Source organism: Nothobranchius furzeri, chromosome 11, assembly GCF_043380555.1.
Source record: "Nothobranchius furzeri strain GRZ-AD chromosome 11, NfurGRZ-RIMD1, whole genome shotgun sequence".
Taxonomy (NCBI): domain Eukaryota; kingdom Metazoa; phylum Chordata; class Actinopteri; order Cyprinodontiformes; family Nothobranchiidae; genus Nothobranchius; species Nothobranchius furzeri.
In genome coordinates this window covers 63,702,388-63,720,994 of record NC_091751.1, presented here as the reverse complement: position 1 = coordinate 63,720,994, position 18,607 = coordinate 63,702,388, and the positions used below count along the sequence as shown (strand labels likewise).

The 18,607-nt window shown below is 42.3% G+C and overlaps 1 protein-coding gene across 2 annotated transcripts; it reads right to left on the bottom strand.

The window, feature by feature from the left end:
• Positions 1–424: 424 nt before the first annotated feature.
• Positions 425–16,984, bottom strand: slc22a13a (solute carrier family 22 member 13a). Of its 2 annotated transcripts, XM_015957420.3 has the most exons (12): positions 16,724–16,984; positions 16,348–16,458; positions 12,907–13,152; positions 12,720–12,823; positions 12,423–12,577; positions 11,921–12,089; positions 6,117–6,237; positions 3,324–3,418; positions 3,039–3,253; positions 2,562–2,670; positions 2,235–2,441; positions 425–720 (listed from the first exon to the last, which is right to left on the bottom strand). In XM_015957420.3, exons 1-12 carry the CDS (start codon positions 16,766–16,768, stop codon positions 657–659), a joined length of 1,641 nt encoding a protein of 546 aa, XP_015812906.1. In that variant the 5' UTR covers positions 16,769–16,984; the 3' UTR covers positions 425–656. The 2 variants fall into 2 exon arrangements, with proteins under 2 accessions (XP_015812906.1, XP_054587004.1); XM_054731029.2 differs by lacking the exons at positions 16,348–16,458; positions 16,724–16,984 and having other exon boundaries at positions 12,907–13,432.
• Between the last annotated feature and the right edge of the window lie 1,623 nt (positions 16,985–18,607).

Below are 18,607 nucleotides of genomic sequence, written 5' to 3'. Positions count from 1 at the left end.
CCAGTTTAAGATTCTGAAGGTTTTGAAAATAAAATTGATATTTTTATGAATACATTTTCCCCTCAACAGCATCTACAACAAGTGCATTTATCAACTTTAGGAATGTTGACTTTCATATAAAAAAACAGAAAATTCCTTGTGCTTTCTATAAAGATGAAATCCTATATTTTGTCTTTTAAATCAAGCAAATATAAAAGGTGTTGAGAACATTTCTGAGGCTGAGTTGTGTTAAATAATCTGTCATTACCTTCTTTGTCCACTAGGGAGCATGAATGTATTAGTCCTCTGACCACATTTCTGCTGCTGTTTCTAATTGAGTTTCAAAATGAAGTCTTGTTGATTTATCGTAAAAAAAAATTATATAAAAAAATTTAAATAAAGTGAGTGGCTAAACTGAAGAGGATGTTTACATTGGAGGTTTAACATTTAATTGCTACATGAATCTATTTGTTTTTACCATCAGAATAAAAATAATGACATTTGGAGTGTCAGTTCTGATAACTTCTAAGCATTCATGTTTTATAAATACAGGAAAGACACAAATATCTAATTGTTTAAGAGATCCAGCAAGAACTGCTAGGCATCACTTTTACTTGTTCTGATAAAATAATCTAATTAGTAAATTAAAACTAAATCTAACTAAAACATAAAAGCTACTACTCCGTGGAACTGGTTTGTGGAGGTGTGTTTATTCCATGTAGAGGCTTCAGAAGGACCTTCCTGCGGAGACAAATTCAAGTTTATGTTAGACCTTGGAAAAGTGAACCAGCTTCTCTTCTACCAGTAAGACAGTGTAGCTGTACTTGTGTGACTGATTAAACAGATGAGGCTAAAAATACAAGTTTATATGTTTCGTGCTTGTTGAAGGAGCTTAGAGGCACCAACATACGTATGCATCCAAAGTGCACTCTCCTCATTTTTGAAAAAGTCCTGAATTTACAATGTCAGAGAAAGTCCCAATTTTAATGTAATAAATTTAAGCATTTATTCATGGAAAAACATCACAGATAATTAATATTTGAATTATTTTTAAAAGTACACCATTGGTATTGCTTTGGTTTAGATTATGATTATTGCTTTGTAATTTTGTTTAAAAGAATAATAAAAACATTTTCAAGGTTATGAGCAGTTTACATGTGCCACCTTTGACCAAATTGGTGCCCCTACCTGGCCACTGCTAAGAAACTGTCTAGACACACCACTGGGTAAAATCCGTGGGTTATTTTCAAATTTTTTTTTGGGAGGGGGCAGTTTAAAAACACAGCAACGAGCCAGCTCCACCCTTCACTGATTATCTAGTGTTGTTGAAATGCTGCTCAGGCTGCAGCTTGCTTTGGCTCACGATGATGCCCACAGCCATGGGCGTAATGTTTTGTGGGGACATTTCCTCCACTTCTTTTTAAGGAAGTCTGGATCCATTTATCATTTCCACTCATGTTTAATGAGGTAAAATGTTATGCTATTTTGACTTTAATGAATTCTAGCGACCAGATATTCTAAAAATTACTGTAAAACTTGGATCCTTGACCTCCTTTTGGTGAAAAATGTGCAACAAAGAGGGGCCAAGCAGAAAAAGGTTGGGAACCACTGGTGTTTAGTGGTTGGTGTTCCTAACCATAGAAGCATCTATCAGAAGATCAGAATTCCTAAAACTTTCTACAAGTATTCACAATATGAGTCTCAAACATTAGCAGGTAGCCAAAATACCCCCAAATACCACAGAAGCTTCTAGAAATTGTTAATTATTACATTTTTATAGAAGTTATGCTGCAGTCTGAACTCTGAGGTGATTTACAGGCTGTTTTGCATGTGCTGTGTACAATGCAAATTATTATCAGAACTCACCATTTCTCAAGATAAATTTATTTTCAGCTTTTACTTTATTCTAGAAAGGCTATTTAGCTTATTTTCTTGACATTTTGAATTTATTCTCAAACTTTGAGCAAGAGTTTCATTTTGGTCTAATACAAAATCATAATCTAATATAAAAATGCAGAAAAGTAGATGCCTGAAAAATATTTTCCACCAGTTTAGTAAACTGTGTGAGTAGATTTATTCATCTGAAGGAACAAAAAGTTAATCTGTCTAGCTTTCTTAACTGAGGCAACTTGTTTTTAGTGGTTTATTATATTTTCAGACTAAACCCTTTCAGGACTCTGCAAAATTGGCATCTTATTGACTCCGATGCTTCTAGTAGAACATACTGAATATTCTGTAAAAAAAAAAGTCCTTACTTGTACCCCTCGGCCTCATCCATTGAATCTGGTAGCTCTCTCCTTTTGGTTTCAGGAAGCAGGAAGCTGAGCACTCCACTGATCAGTGGGAGGCAGCTGAAGACAATGACAGGTATGGACCAATGGTACACAACCAACATGTTGAGAAGAGGGGAAATTAATCCACCAGCTCGGCTTGTAATGGAGCTCAAACCAGAAGCTGTCTGCCTATAACAAGAAGGTGACAACCTCAGCATCAACTGGATATTCTGTTGACTCAATGACTAAAGTCAGTGGGCTGGTGAAGAAACTACAACTAGCGTAGAAGCCGTGTCAGACTGGGCGTACCGAAAAGATGTTGGAAACAGCTCCTGAACATAAACGCTGCATATGGATCCTGCCCAGTTAGTGAAAAATCTGCCTCCGATGGCCAATGAGGTGACAGCAACGGCGTTCCCTGGAGCAGAGCAGCAGAACATTGGGAAAAACAAGCAGATGGAAAATGGTTTAGCATTAACATTAAACTAAATGTTTAATTGATTTTTTTATTGAGGCTAACCTTGCTTCTAATGTACAAGTTTATTGATCTGACTGTTATAGCAGAAATCAGCAAAGTTTTTGTCCAGCCAGCTGTTGGCTTTTACAACTCATTGAAACATGCAATAATGAAAAAGACCGTTAATAATTTAGATAAAAGGTCAGTGTGAGCTAACAATATTCCCCATATTTTCAATGTCATCCGTTCACTCCTGTGTGGAGGATTTTTATCTAAGTTGGACACCAGGACAAAGCTGACATTTTACAAGTAGACCTGAAGGACCTTACCTTGAGGAACAGCTAGAATGGAGATGCAGGAGAATCCGCCCATCAGAAGGGTTGAGATCAGAGAGACTTTTCTCCCCACTGCCTCCAACAGCCAAATACACAGAAGATGAGCTGGTAGTTCAGACAGGCCAAACAGGGCCTGAGTCAGGAAAACATCCAGGCCAAAGTTCCCCACATTCAGTGAAAGACAGTAATAGGTAACGTTGAGTGAGAACCTGAAGGAGAGGGAGAGTCAGACACATTTGTTGACCGAGAACAGTTTTTGTGTCATAAAGAGTTACCTACCAAGCAAAAATTATGGTAAGGAAATACTTTCTGAGCACAGATGATCGAATAAGAAGTTTCACACCTCCCTTTTCTTCTGTTTCTTTTATAACAATCTGTAAAACGCAGAAACTGGTTATCTTATCGTGGAGCACAGTTTGCCTTTCTTGCAATGCAATCTTGCATTCCAATCATACTCTGACCAACATCACTCTTTCTTCAGTACATTTGCAATGATCTGTAGTGGAACCCTCCCACTGTCCTAATGGGTGACCCCGCGAGGAAAGTTGACCATTGAACAGGATTGATGGTTTATCCCTTGAGGTCCACGTGGCAGGTGTGAGGAGTGAGCACCACCTCACCCCTGCCACGTGGATCTCAAGGGATAAACCGTCAATCCTGTTCAATCGCCAACTTTCCTCGTGGGGTCACCCATTAGGACAGTGGGAGGGTTAACCCTGAGTCCTATCTCTGTGGGGGGAAAAGCTCTGACACTCCTGTTTCAGGAACTAGAAGTGAGCCAGAGAAGAGGGGAGCAGAAAAGACCAGGTATTGGACTCTTATTTCCTGACATCTCAACTCTGATTGGCTAATGGCAATGGAACTCTACCAAAGATTTTGTTTGCTTTGCAATGTTTTATCTCCCCAATTAACACAAGCTTGAAGGAGTTCTGCTTTGTTTTGGAGTTGCTAATGCTAACGATGAGCTTCTCTCCACCTATGCACCCTCTCTTGCGCTTCCCCCCGGCTCTCTACCTCTCCCTCCTCCAGCCAACATCTACACGCCCCACAGTAAGTTCTGCTGAACACCTCTGCCTACAATGGACTTCTGAATCAGAACCTATGCTCACCTGTGTTCTCCCTCCTCCAGACGCTGAGCTGTCATAGCAGTTCCAACCACAGACTTATCTGTGCATCCTAAGTTTCTCCTTTATAAATAAATCATTTTACCATCCGTTTTTGGTCTGTGTTGCATTCTGCATGCCTTGGGTTAGGTACCTTCCTCCAAACATGACAATATCAGGTTTTATGGGCTGCAACATGATAAATAAAGCAAGTGACTGGAGTTCTGTCGTTTCAAACAGCACGTCAGCCCACTGAGTGATTGGTATACCAGATAGCCAGTTGGAAAAAATACAATATATTAAAAGGGTGGGAAGCATTTACTACCAAACAAAGCAATTTACTAGCTTTTGAGGGCCTTAATTTGAGCCTATTTCATTTATAACCATTTACTACTGCGTGGAAACCCTGTAGTGCTCCACTCTTAGATGCTAAATCAACAATGGCCTTCCCCGTCGTGAGTCCACGAATTCGAATTTTCAATAAGACGTAAATAATTTGAGCATTTCCTTGTCTATTTTCTATCAGCAGCTCTTGATGAACATAACATCTATGATAGTTTCCAGTCAGGTTTTCGTAGAGCTCATTCTACTGAAACAGCTCTTCTTAGGGTCTCTAATGACCTTTTGACTCACAGGGATGCAGGGGACTGTTCTGTTCTGGTCCTGCTGGACCTGACTGCAGCCTTTGACACTGTTGACCATCACCTACTACTGGAGAGGCTGAGAGACTGGGTAGGCCTATCAGGATCTTCTCTGGAGTGGTTCTCTTATCTGTCTGAGCGTTCTTTCTCTGTGGCTGTCTCCAAGTTTAGGCCCTCCACCACCTTCCTCACCCATGGTGTCCCACAAGGTTCTTTGCTGGGGCCTCTGATCTTCGTCCTCTATCTACTTTCTCTTCAGCATATCCTGAGCTCCTTTAAAGGAGTCTCCTACCATTGTTACGCAGATGACATCCAACTGTACATCTCCTTTAAGCCCCATGAGATGTCTAAGCTACAGCTGTTACATTCCTGCTTAGACTCTATCAAAACATGGATGGCTGCAAGCTTTCTACAGCTGAATGAAGATAAGACAGAGATTCTCATCTATTTCCCAGACAAGCTGGTTCCCAAAGTCAGAGACTCTCTTGGTCAGTTTGCTTGTCACACCAAACCCTCTGTCAGGAATATTGGTGCGACTGTCTACAGGTGGTTCAGAACGCCTATGCTTGGCTTCTGACCAAGTCCTCCAAACACCCACATCCCCCCACTTCTCCTCCAGCTTCACTGGTTGCCAGTTAACTTCAGGGTTCATTTTAAGATCCTGGTTCTGGTGTTTTGGGCCTTACATGGACAAGTACCATGGTGATCTTCTCAGTCCTTACACCCCCAGCAGGTCCCTTAGATCCAAAGACCAAAGCCTACTGGTTGTGCAGCACCAGGCTAAAGACCAAAGGTGACAGATCATTTGCTGCTGTGGCCCCCAGACTCTGGAACTCTCTCCCCCTGAGTCTGAGATCAGTGGACTCAGTGGTCTCCTTTAAAAAGCAGCTGAAAACTCACCTGTTTAAGCTGGCTTTGGTGTGACCTTCATTACCCTCTCCTTATTCTGCTCCTATTCCGCTGTTTCCGGGATCCACTGATTTTCACCTTTCCTATCCATTTTCTCTCTCCCTTTCCTTAATTTTTTTTATCACAATTAAAAAAATGTCTAATTTTAAACATATTTTAATGATGTTTTAGACATTTTTATTATACTTGATATATATAAATTCTTTTTGGGGTGAAGCGCCTCGTGATTTTTATCATGAGGCGCTCTATAAAAGATTCTTTCTTTCTTTCGTTCGCAGGAAATACGGATAGAAGACAATTTGTCACTTTTAGCCTACATGAGAAACTCAGACTGACTGCTCATATTTAAAGAAGTAAAAACACTATTTCTCACTGAATTTTGGTCTTTATTTAAAAATCCAGAAATTGAAAAGAAGTACCTTTTGTAGCAGAGGCCTTGGAACAGCTTGTTTGTTGAAATTTGCCACTTTAGTGATCAACTGTTTAGCCTCTTCGGTTCTTCCTCTGCTTAACAACCACCTGGCTGACTCTGGAATAAACCTGTCAGAGACAGCTTCTCTCATTAATCTGTTATGAACTTCCATCCATCCGTTCATCCATTTTCAGCCGCTTATCCAGAGTAGGGTTGCAGGGGCAATAGCCTAAGCTCAGAGGCCCAGACTTCCCTCTCCCCAGCTACTTGGACCAGCTCCTCAGAGGGAATCCCAAGGCTTTTCCTGGCCAGCCGAGAGACATAGTCCCTCCAGTGTGCCCTGGGTCTTCCCTTGGGTCTCCTCTCAATTGGATGTGCCAGGAAAATCTCACCAGGGAGGCATCCAGGAAGCATCTAGACCTGATGCTCGAGCCACCTCAACTGGCTTGTCTCGACGTGGAGGAGCAGCAGGTCTACTCTGTGCCCCTCCTTGATGACCAATCTTCTCACCCTGTCTCTAAGGGAGAGCCCAGGAATCCTGCGGAAAAAATTCTTTTTGGCTACTTGTATCTGTGACCTCGTTCTTTTGGTCACTTCCCAAAGCTCATGACCATAGGTGAGGGTAGGGAAATTGATTACCCGGTAAATCTAGAGCCTTGCCTTCCGTCTCAGCTCTCCCTTCACAACGACAGACTGGTACAATGCCCGCATCACTGCAGATGCAGCATCAATCCACCGATTGACCTCAGGCTTAATTTTTCCCTCACTTGTGAACAAGACCCCGAGATACTTAAACTCCTCCACTTGGGGCAATACCTTGTTCCTGACCGGGAGAAGACATTCTACCCTTTTCCGATTCAAGACCACGGTCTCGGATTTAGAGGAGCTTATTCTCATTCCAGCTGCTTCACATTCGGCTGCGAACCGCTCCTGAAAAAGCTGGAGATTACTGTCTAATGAAGCCAACAGGATCACATCATCTGCAAAAAGCAAAGACCTGATCATTAGGACACCAAAACTGATCCCCTCAACACCTTGGCTGCTCATAGAAGTCCTGTCCATAAAAGTTATGAACAGAATCGGTGATAAAGGTCAGCTTTGACGGAGTCTGACTCTCACCAAAAACAAGCTTGACTTGCTGTCAGCAATGCGGACCAAGTTCTGACACCGGTCATACAGGGACCTAACAACTTGTATCAGAAGGCCTGGTACACCATACTTCCAGAGTACCCCCCATATGGTCCCCGAGGGACGCGACTGAACATCTTCAATAATTCCACAAAACACATGTAGATTGGTTGGGCAAACTTCCACGCACCCTCCAGGATCCCCCAAAGGCTATAGAGCTGGTCCAGTGTTCCAAGGCAGGGTGAAAACCACATTGCTCCTCCTAAATCCAAGGTTCAACAATCTGACAGGCCCTCCTCAACAGAACCTTGAATAGACCTTACCAGGAAGGCTCAGGAGTTTGATCCCCCTGTAGTTGGAACACATTCTGCAATCCCCTTTGTAAATAGGGGACCACCACCCCAGTCTGCCATTCCAGTGAAACTGCCCCCTATGTCCACGCGATATTGCAGAGCCGTGTCAGCCAACACAGCTCTATGACATCTAGAGCCTTAAGGAACTGCAGGTGGATCTCATCCACCCCCGGAGCCTTTCCACTGAGGGCTTTTGGACAACCTCAGTGACCTCAGCCCCAGAAATTGGAGAGTCCAATCCAAAGTCCCCTCACTCTGCTTCCTCACTGGAAGACGTGCCAGTTGGATTGAGGAGGTCTTCAAAATATTCTGCCCACTGATCCACAACGTCCCGAGTAGAGGTCAGCAGCACACCATCACCACTATAAACAGTGTTGGTAGTGCCCTGTTTCCCCTTCTGAGGCGCCGGATGGCGGACTAGAATCTCCTCAAAGCCATATGGAAGTCTTTCTCCTTGGTCTCACCAAACTCCTCCCCTATAGGAAGGGGGCCCCATGTTTCTTCTTTGGGCTGTGCCCAGCCAGGCTCCATGGTATGAGTGAAAGCCCGGCCAACAGGCCTTCGCCAACGTGCCCCACTTCCGGGCCTGGCTCCAGAGGGGGGCCCCGGTGACCTGTGCCCAGGCAAGGGAACACTGTTTCCATGTATGTTTGTCCTCATAAGGAGTCTTTGGGCTGCTCTTTGTCAGATCCCTCACCTAGGTCCTGTTTGTCATGGGTGACCCTACCAGAGGCATAAAACCTCAGACAACTTATGGTGCTTACACATTAGCGTTGGCACGGTCGGGGTTTGGTCGGGCTGGATGGCGTGAGTTTGGTCTGTAATGGGCGGTGTAGTGTTCACATATAAATCTGAGGGACTTCTCAGGAATGCGGAAATCCCCGAGCCTGTGGGCGGCATTTAATACTAGCAGGAAAGTCCGCTCCATAAGGTAAACGAAGGCGGACATAAGCTGTGTTGAGTTTGGAGATTCTGAACCACATTATTTTATTAATTTGCTGCGTGTGTCCTCACAATCTTGTGCCACACACACACATACACACACTGATTTCTCCCCTGAACAGCGGTCTGCTCGCTAGGGCAAGAGTTCTGATACAGAGAAAAGGTGCACGCACGCAGGCACGCACTCACACACACACATATAGCATCATGAATGTCCTGTTTTTACCTAAAGGTCATGATCTGCTGCATCTGCTCGAGCAGAGACATAAAGTCTCTGACAGGCTTATCTACATGAGATAGTGGCCAAGGTCTTTCATGCACTCTGCTCATCTGAACTGCTTCACCTTTTTTTCAGCTCAATACGAAGACGAAGAACACTCTTTTGATAAACACATAATCAACAACTTTGTTATTACCAATAATAATGTGAGCCCAATGTTCAATCAATCTGTGAAATGACAATGTTATTACTTGATATTATAATCCTGTGATCAACAGTATTTTACAAGTTATTATAATCTTGGACATTTGCACTAGACACTAATGACACGTAATGCTAAAGCCACACGACACATTTCCTTTTATCTGATCAGAACAAAATCAATCAGAACCTTCGTTTCTGGTGCGAGGCGTGGTTTGCTGTGGTGTTTGTATAAACCCTCTTTTGCATGTCAAATTGTGATTCGCCAGTAAACCAAAATATGACAATTATTAAAACTATTCCACGCTAGGGCTGGGCGATATGGCAAAAATAGAATATCACGATTTTTCCAACATTTTATCACGATTTCGATTTTATCACGATTTTTTATCCATGAATAGCATAACTTCAATTGCGTATTAAAGAAGAGAAACATTGAATAAATAAACATTTATTCATATTAGGGATAATCAACACAGTGCTAACACACTTATATTTTAAACTCACACCAGAGATGATAAAAGCCCTGAGAGAAAAAATTACAAAAATCAGTTTTTCTCGTTATTCAAGTAACTTAACATAAATTAAAATCGTAAACATATTTAAAGTGCAAACATGTCAATTGCAAACGTATTGTGCAAACATTAACTTGTTCAAAATACTATGTAGCTCCCAGTTGCTCATGTAGTGGACAGTTAAGCTCAAATACGGCTCTGATGTGCGGCTGGACCAGAGATTGCTTGTGGTAGCAAAAAACTGCGCATTCTGAATATTTTCTGCAATAAGTCTCTAAATAAAGTAAAATTTTCCAGTGCAGATCGGAGACAACCCATAGAAGCACTGATTTGATCTCATTTCAGAGAAAAATAGAACAGGTTAGATGCACCTAATAAATAAAATTACTAACAAACTCAGGATTCTTTCTTTGCTTCACTGTTCTGGTGCTGAAAATATCACTAATGTGGATCAAAGGAGATACACAGATGAGTGCACCTCTTATTATTTGGAGACTACATTTATTGCAGCTGGCAGAGGCAGAGATTGTCTCTATTGATACACGGCATTTACAGAATCATTTTAAATGTTAATAGGGGAAGACTGCAGGAGGGAGCGGTAAAATACAGGGGGTCCCCCAGCAAAAACAAGAAACTACGAGTCTGATGAAACCCGCTGGTTTTCCATCAGGCAGTCACGGGGCAGCTCCAACGACCCAGTGACCGAGCTCAGTCCGGTACCTACACCGGCTCGGCAGAGGGTGGACGAGCCGAGGCGGCGTCGTGCTCTGCTTCAGAAGCGGTGTTATTTTCCTGCTTCAGAAGAAGCGTCCAACGTGTTTTTACGCTTTCTCCGAGACATGTCACGTCACTAAGTTGTTAGCGCCGCGCGCTAAGGAAACCCTGCGTTCCTCTTCGGAACGAAAACCTCGTTGTCGCTCAGCCGCGGCGAAGCCATGTTTGTTCACACACAAGTGAAAACAAGCGGGGCACTAATATATTACTATGACTCACTCTGATTGGTTAAGGGTCAAACAAAGGTGTGTCATTCGCCTGAGGTAAGTTCCTTTTTCATTCAGAGGCAGAAATTCAACAGCAGAGCTGTGAATCGTGATAAAACGGTCTCTCAAAAATGACAGACCGTCAGATGTGTGGATCGTAAAACGGTCTAAAATCGTCATATCGCCCAGCCCTATTCCACGCCTCCTTTTCTTTAGTTCAAGCGATCTAGAGAAGTCTCGGACGGGCCATCCGAACTTCCTCTTTAGCCAAAAGAACCTCGACAAGCTGGATAAAATCTGTTGCAAGTTACACCTAACCACAACGGTTCCTTCAGAATAAAAGCTGAACCTCAAGACCCCTTCAGGGTCTCGGAGACACCAGTGATAACCTGTCGTGACCTGGAAGCATTCCAAGACCAGTTTGGTCAGCACCGCTGCTTTTCTACCGGCTTCGGTACCAAGGAGGGTCCAAGAGGACCTTGGCATTCTGGATCTAACGGAGGCTTACCCTGGGTACGTAGACCAACAGATGGCGTCTCATGTGTGTTATAAATCTCCTACTAAAGTTTAGAGCGAAACATTCACTCCCACTCAGAACTAAATGCGTCTCCGGATCCGCTGGTTCTGAATAACATTCCACACACATACATCGTTCATCTCACTCCACCTTAGTTGCATCAGTACACAGAGTGTTGAAGTTAGCCTTGTTTAAATTGTGTAGAAATAAATTTCTTAACTGTTATAAAACTGACTCTCTCTCTTTCCTTGGGGTTAATAAGAAGTGTCACTTAATCCCTGCAATAAAAAGTTCCGATCTTCTGGTTAAAATATTCAAAGATCCATCAGATTGATATTTCATATTTCTATGGAATCTCACATTTTATGGTTCATAAGTAAGATGTAAACTACCCATCCTTTATACACACACACACACACACACACACACACACACACACACACACACACACACACACACACACAAACACACAAACACACAAAGCTATTCTTTTCTCCCATTCCCACACTTAACGGCAGCTCCGGATCGGCTGCCAGACAGATCGTGCTACAGACAGAAGTTTACTCAACAGCATCCAGCATGAAAATGAATCGCGCATGCGGGAAACCCCCCGCTGACTCATTGTTCTCGCAGATTGGAGGCGGTAGGCGTAATTTCAGCTGGCCAACCACTCCGTAGTGTTGCCTCGGTCCCAGTCTGACCGCTGGGGAGAAGGTCTAAGAAAAACAGTCACCTCGGCACAGAAAACGCAAATCTGACCTGTGTGTGAAACCTAATTCCGGTGCCGTTTGATACCTTTTGGGGCCGTGCTGACGCTAATGTGTAAGCGCCATTAGCTCCTAGGATCATTGGGACACTAAAACCCCTCCAAAATGGTAAGGTGGCAGCCCAGGGGAGGGATGTTACAAATATGTTGACTAAAACAGAACTGGGTGATGAAGGCGTTCATACAAACCATATGTATATAGTAATCACTGCTAGAGGAGCAGCAGTGATCAGCTGAGCCTGTCTCCAGTCTCTGATGAAGTAGATCACACCAGCGAGAACGGACTGTCCAACAGCAGCGAATAGCTGAGTCAGACATGCTCCCAGTGATCTTTTAGTCGGCCCGATCCATTCAGTAGCTGAAAACAAAACGTTATTATAATTTATAAAGAGGAAAATATCAAATTCCCATAGAAATCCTTTAAAATGTTGAAACTACAAAGATCATTTCAACCTCCAATAGAAAGTTTATCTATAACAACCATTTTTATTGTTTTTTGTCAAAATGTTTCTGTATGGAAACTACTGTTATCTGTTTTAAATTTATATTTGAATCAATATTTTTCTGGGGAATAACAATGAATTAGCAAGTGTTGGTCCAAAAGAATGATAACCAATTTATTTGACTCATTTATTTATAGACATCATGTTTAGGAAGACCGACGAAAAGACAAACTATGAAGTGACTATACCTAATATGACACCGTTAAGTCGATATCCCCCGTAGCCGATGCCCACCATGAACTGGGACACCAGATATAAGTAGAAGATGGGACTTAATCCAGTAGCTACAGTAGAAACAACCATCACAACCACTGGGATCTGAGCGGCGCGCTTACGACCAAACCTGAAACAGACACCTCCAGTCACTTCAACCATTACAACTAATGGTTTTCAGAAAAAAAGAGAAGAGGAAAAGAAAATTAAAACAGTAAATAAGAGTTTGGGCTTTCTATTTCTAAAGTCAGTCAGGCATCAAGAAAGCTTACGATTCAGCAAAAGGTCCAAGTAAGAGACATCCGACCAGGATGCCGGCCATCAGCACTGTTTGTGCTACGCCCAACAAACTAGCCTGTTCACAAACTAGATCAAACTGTAAAAAAAGAATGATCCAACTAGTTTGTAAAATTTGAAAGTTTTTGCAATGTGAAAACTCGAGAAAGATTAATCACTTACATCAGTGACTATAGTGGCCTCATACAGCATGTTACCGTACACCCATCCATTCAGACACCCTGTGGTGTCGTTGAGTCCGTGCTCCCGGATGGTAGCGATGTCCCAGTCCACAGGGACAAACATCTGGCACCTGCTGAAGGTCCCATCCTCCTCCCGGGGCAGAGTCAGGTTCAGCTGCTCCTCTGTGCTCAGGTTTGGAGCAGTCCTGAGGATCCAGTCTGTGTTACAGCGTCGCTCTGGATCCGGCTGGGTGAAATACACACTGGCAAAGTGAAAAGGCATAACAAAATTTGGAAAAGAAAGAGCAAACAGGATGGTCTTCTGAAATAATCCAAACTCTCCAATACTTTGCAGGATTTTGCCAAATTCAGCCATGTCTGGAAAGCAGACTTTCCCTTTCAGAGATGTTGCTGCAGAGTGACCTTTAAACAAAGCTATTAATGTTTCAACCCATGACGATGCACTTCAGGAAAGATGAGACGGCACTTCACAATGGGTGTTTTATGTTGTGTAAAGAGCAGTAGCTCCCGGGATTACTCAACCAAACGCATCACATCTGGGTCAACCACTCCATTATACCATGTTTGTTTTGCCCTGCAGTCCAGATTGCTGCTGTTTTATTTTTTTACTTTTATAAAGCTAAAAAGTTATTGAATGCATTCAGAAGTCATGAAACCTATTGGATAATATTGTGGACTTTGCAGTGACGAGTTTTGAAAAGCTGCACCTGTAAAGACTCGTTTTTAACTAGGAAAGGCATCTTGATTTAATTTCTTACAGACTCTAATTTTGCAGGTTCTTTTCTTCAAATCTGTGACTTAATGGGACCAGGGGAAAGAACGTTCTATTTTAAGAATAATTACAAACATCTGGGTCATTGTACTACCACTCAGTAAGTCATTATAAAACTACTTCAAGTTATATAAGCAAATCAGAAACAACATGCGCTAGTTGATCCATCAGAGTCTTGCAGCCATTGTCCTCTTGTAAATATGTCCCTGTCTAAAGTTTCCAGCCAAACTCTGCTTTTGAGAAGAACCAGTACAAAGAACACGGCAGCAGGAGTTCATCGATGTGCCAGGAGTCAGCATTTATCAGAGTGAAATCTAACTAGCTCAAGTTTGCAGGCTTGGCAGTCCGACTTGTGTCCAAGGGCACATGCAGAAGATGTTTCTGCTGAACCGCCTCGCAATGCAACATGAATCTGTCTCAGAGAGAATATTTACTCAGTAAAAAAAGAACAAAAACATGAACCCATTTTGAAAATGGGTTGAAATTTGACATGCTGTTGGAGCTGGGTTTCGACTATCGGTTTGGCCCACTCCCCTCAGCGGCAGCTCGGCGCATCTCTGATCGCAGCGGCGCCTGTCTGCTGCGTGGTCTGCCGGCTTGTGGAGCTCTCAGGAGACCTCTGTGTTCCAAACAATTTTACCCAGCGGTCAGCCCGGCGTATCTCTGACTCAAGCTCTGGTGTTGTGCACAGTTAACTCCAGTTGTAACTAGGTAGCTACCTCCGTTAGCTTAGCTCCCACCTCCGCGTTAGCTTTGGGTTAGCTTGTAGCTACATCGCTTCAGTTCGACAGGTGTCGTCATTTGATCCCAGCCTTACAGCCCCACCCTCAGCTCCACCTCTTTTCCCCCTTATGGAATTGTCTGGGCTTGTGACACGGTCAAAATGGCGGTGGTGGCCACCTCCCATTTTGCCACAAAAACGTTTAATTGGAGCCTATGGACACGAATTGTCCAGTATATATGTCAATGGTATCTTCCCATCTTTTCTAAATGCTGTTGGAATCCAGAGTGTTGTTCTGATTTTGTGCCAGCAGAGGGTGCAAATGTCCCATATGGTGTTTGGTAAAATTTAGAAGTGTTTCTACAAAAAAATACTTTATTAATCCATTTCCTTCTCGTCTTTCTTCTCCTCCTCCTTCCTAATGTTATTATTTTGCACATTGAATTGCCGGTGTGTCTGAAATAGGCCATATAGATAAAGCTGGCTTGCCTTGCCTAGTATTCCCAATAAGATAACCACAATGCTTAAGAAACAACAAAGATATATTATTATTAAGTAATTAATATTATTATTATTAAGTAAATTCAACAGTGTGATAAACGCAGCAAGACTTATTACAAGTACATTTTTGATGATTTCATGTTCTTTTAAGAGAGAAACTGAAATTGGCATGTTGTAAAACAGAACAGAATGGTTTTTATACCACTATTTTCTTTAAAAACTCCTTAAGATCAAAAGCCCTGCAGCAAGGGAAGACGGTTTGCTGTTAAATAAAATAGAAAATCATAGGAGAGCCCTTCCAGCCAATCAAAGGCGAGAAAGGCGGGACCTTCCTTGGGCATCCTATGATTCCAATTGTCACAGATGACGCAAACATCTTTATTTAGGAAGGAAACGCTTTCCTTCTCTGCCCCGAAACTCGTTCATCACATCATGAATCGACTTCAGTAGGGGTTCCCAAATTGGGCGTCCCCACAATTTTGTCTTAGCTGAGGTTGAGAAGTATAAGAATTTATTTGTAAAAATTACATTTATGTCCCAATAACACACTATACAGTATAAGTTACTCTGTATGTCTGCAAAACAAATGGGAAATGATCATGTTTAATGTGTGAATGCATGTAGTTGGGTTGGGGGGCTGGCTTGTGTTGGACACTAGCAAGGGGGTCCAGCCACATCACCATGATCATGTTTTACATTCTGTTTTCAACAAAATATTTTGGAAATTTATCATTACCTAAATTTGGTCAACTACATGATTTAATATTTTCCACACTTCTCTAATATCATGCTTAGCATTATTCAAACTTTTATAATAATAGCCTACACCTTTTTACATATTCTTATATTGGTAAGTTTATTCTTATATATTTCATATTTATGTTCAGCTTCTGGAGTTTTTATTTATTTATAAACAACCTGTACAAATTATTTTTCTTTTTGCAGGCACACTTTATCCCCTTCATCATCCATGGTTGATTATCCTTTTTATTTATTTATTTATTTTTTTTGAGCTACTAAATTTTGTTATGGGACAATTCTTATCATACAATGAAATAAATATTCTTACAAAGGTCTCCTAAGCCTTGTCAACATCAGTTTGCTGGTACACTTCCTCCCATGTCTGTCTTATCAATTCCTTCTTCAAGGCATTAGTTGTATTAACTGTTCGTATACGTCTGTACCTTATACTATTATCTGGATTATCATTCCTATAATTATCATAAATTATAAAAATTGGTAAGTGGTCAGTAATATCTACTTGGCAACTTGTCCAAGACCTCCAAACATCTGGCCCATACAGGAGGCGAAGGACCGTTTAGTGATTCCAATCCACTCTGTAGCTGCAAACAAAGTTCAGCCACCAATTCTGAGCATTTTATGCAGAACTAAAGACAGGTACAGTAACAAAAGATTAGAAGGCATACCCAACACAACGGAGCAGCTCCTACAGCGAATTGTTTGGAGACACCCCAACAGCTGCGATAATTATCAACAGGAGGACAACTGGAAGCTGGGTGGTTCTCCTGCGACCATACCTGAAGTTTAGACAATGAGACAGTTACATGGATGGTTAAAGCATCAGGAACAAGCTGGTGTATCTTTGATTAGATTGGGTTGAAGGCACTAACAAGTCAGCCATCGGTCCAAAGATAAATGAACCAGCAACTAAACCCGTCATGAAAACAGTCTGTGCTACTGCAGTCATGTTGGACTTTTCACAAACGAGACCAAACTGCAAAACAACAGTGAGAATAATCAGCACCGCTGGTGTCATGGAGGAAAACGACATGCTAAACTCACATCAGTGACTATAGTGGCCTCATACAGCATGTTACGTACACCCATCCATTCAGACACCCTGTGGTGTCGTTGAGTCCGTGCTCCCGGATGGTAGCGATGTCCCAGTCCACAGGGACAAACATCTGGCACCTGCTAAAGGTCCCATCCTCCTCCCGGGGCATGCAGAGTCAGGTTCAGCTGCTCCTCTGTGCTCAGGTTTGGAGCAGTCCTGAGGATCCAGTCTGTGTTACCGGCGTCGCTCTGGATCCGGCTGGATAAAAAGAAAACTGCAGAAGAAAACTTGATAACAAATCTGGAAAGGCCAACCCAAAAACCACCAGCTTTTGGAAGAAACCAAAGTCTCCAATGGTCCTGAGGATTTCCCCAAAATCCATCATCGTCACACTGATGAAGGAAACTCCTGAAGTCTGGCTTCACCTCAGATACCAATCAATAATTAACTCTGAATCGGTAACTCATTGTGTAGGAAGACCACCCTAAAGGTCTAATCTATACTTTTAGCCATGCAGGAGACGCAATAGCGCTAAAAAAAGACGTTACCACTCATTTCATCCCATCATCTGACTTTATTCAAAGACTACAAATCAGCTTCATGTGAACAATGTAGATAATCATTTAAGAATCTCCTTTACACGTTAACGCAAGTACTCTGCTTTAAATTGTGTCTGGTTGTTCTCATTTACCGATTAAACATCAATTTCAACACTTTAATTGGAAATGCCTTAAAACAGAAACAAACCCTTGCCAATCTAAGATAATCATCACTCAGAGACCTTGTGTAGAGGCAGCGGCAAGTTGTTGACCAAAGAGAGGAGCATTAAATCCTCAAAACTCCATTATTACATCCTCTCATCAGTCTTGTGAAACGGTCTCCTTGAACTGGTTTCAGAGAAAAAAACAATGCAGTGATTACAGCTTCATGTAAATTCAAACTGCAGAAGTTCACATTTCTACGAGGTGCAGCCTGACCTGAGAGTGTGTGTGTGCTCAGGCTGTTGAAAGGCCAGGAGTGGAAAACACCACAAACCAACCAAGTGTTGTGATCTCAAACTGAATCCACGGTTTTGATATGTACAAGTGAAATGTCAACTCTGCAACAATTAAAACGGTCGAAGCGTCGGCCGTTACCGACAAACCTGGTGTGGGGGTGCCTTCGTATGTACATTTACTACATCATTACCACTTACATCAGTGCCCGAACTAGGGGCCGGGTCACGGCCCTTTGCACAGGGTACGAAAAAAAAAAAAGACATGCTGGGAGTGGTGATGGTGATTTCATGGTGTGTTAATAAAAATAAAAACATTACAGTCAAAGTTACATAAAAGGTGTTTTGTGTGTGATTTTGCCCATCGTTGCCCATGCAGACAGCACTGATTGGTTTAAACAACGTTTAATTTAATGGAAAAGGTAAATGGGACGTTTTGGGGTTAAACTCCTGCTCATCCTAGCATGTCGCCATGCCAACAAGGCTAAAAAAAAAATTCAACCCAACTGATCGGTGCACACTTCCTCACAATAAATCAAAAGCTATGCAAAGGCACTGAATGAAACCAACAACTTCAAGATTTGGGGGAATTCAATGGACCAGAGTTCAGACTTTCACCATTTTTTGGAACCAAAACGATCCGTTTAGACATTTTGGCAATTGAAAAATTGAGAACATTTAAAAAAATGTTAGTAATCTCTTTCCCTGAAACCACACGTCCGGTGCCGATGTCGCACGCATCAAGTTATTTTAAATAGACACTGAATACCAGTAAAAGTCGAGCAGATTTCATGGCATTTCAGTCGTGGACAAAAACAAAACACCGCCCACAACCAGGGCTGGACACGTTTGTGTTCATCGTGTCGTTGCGGTAGCTAAATCTCAGAGCTGTTATGCT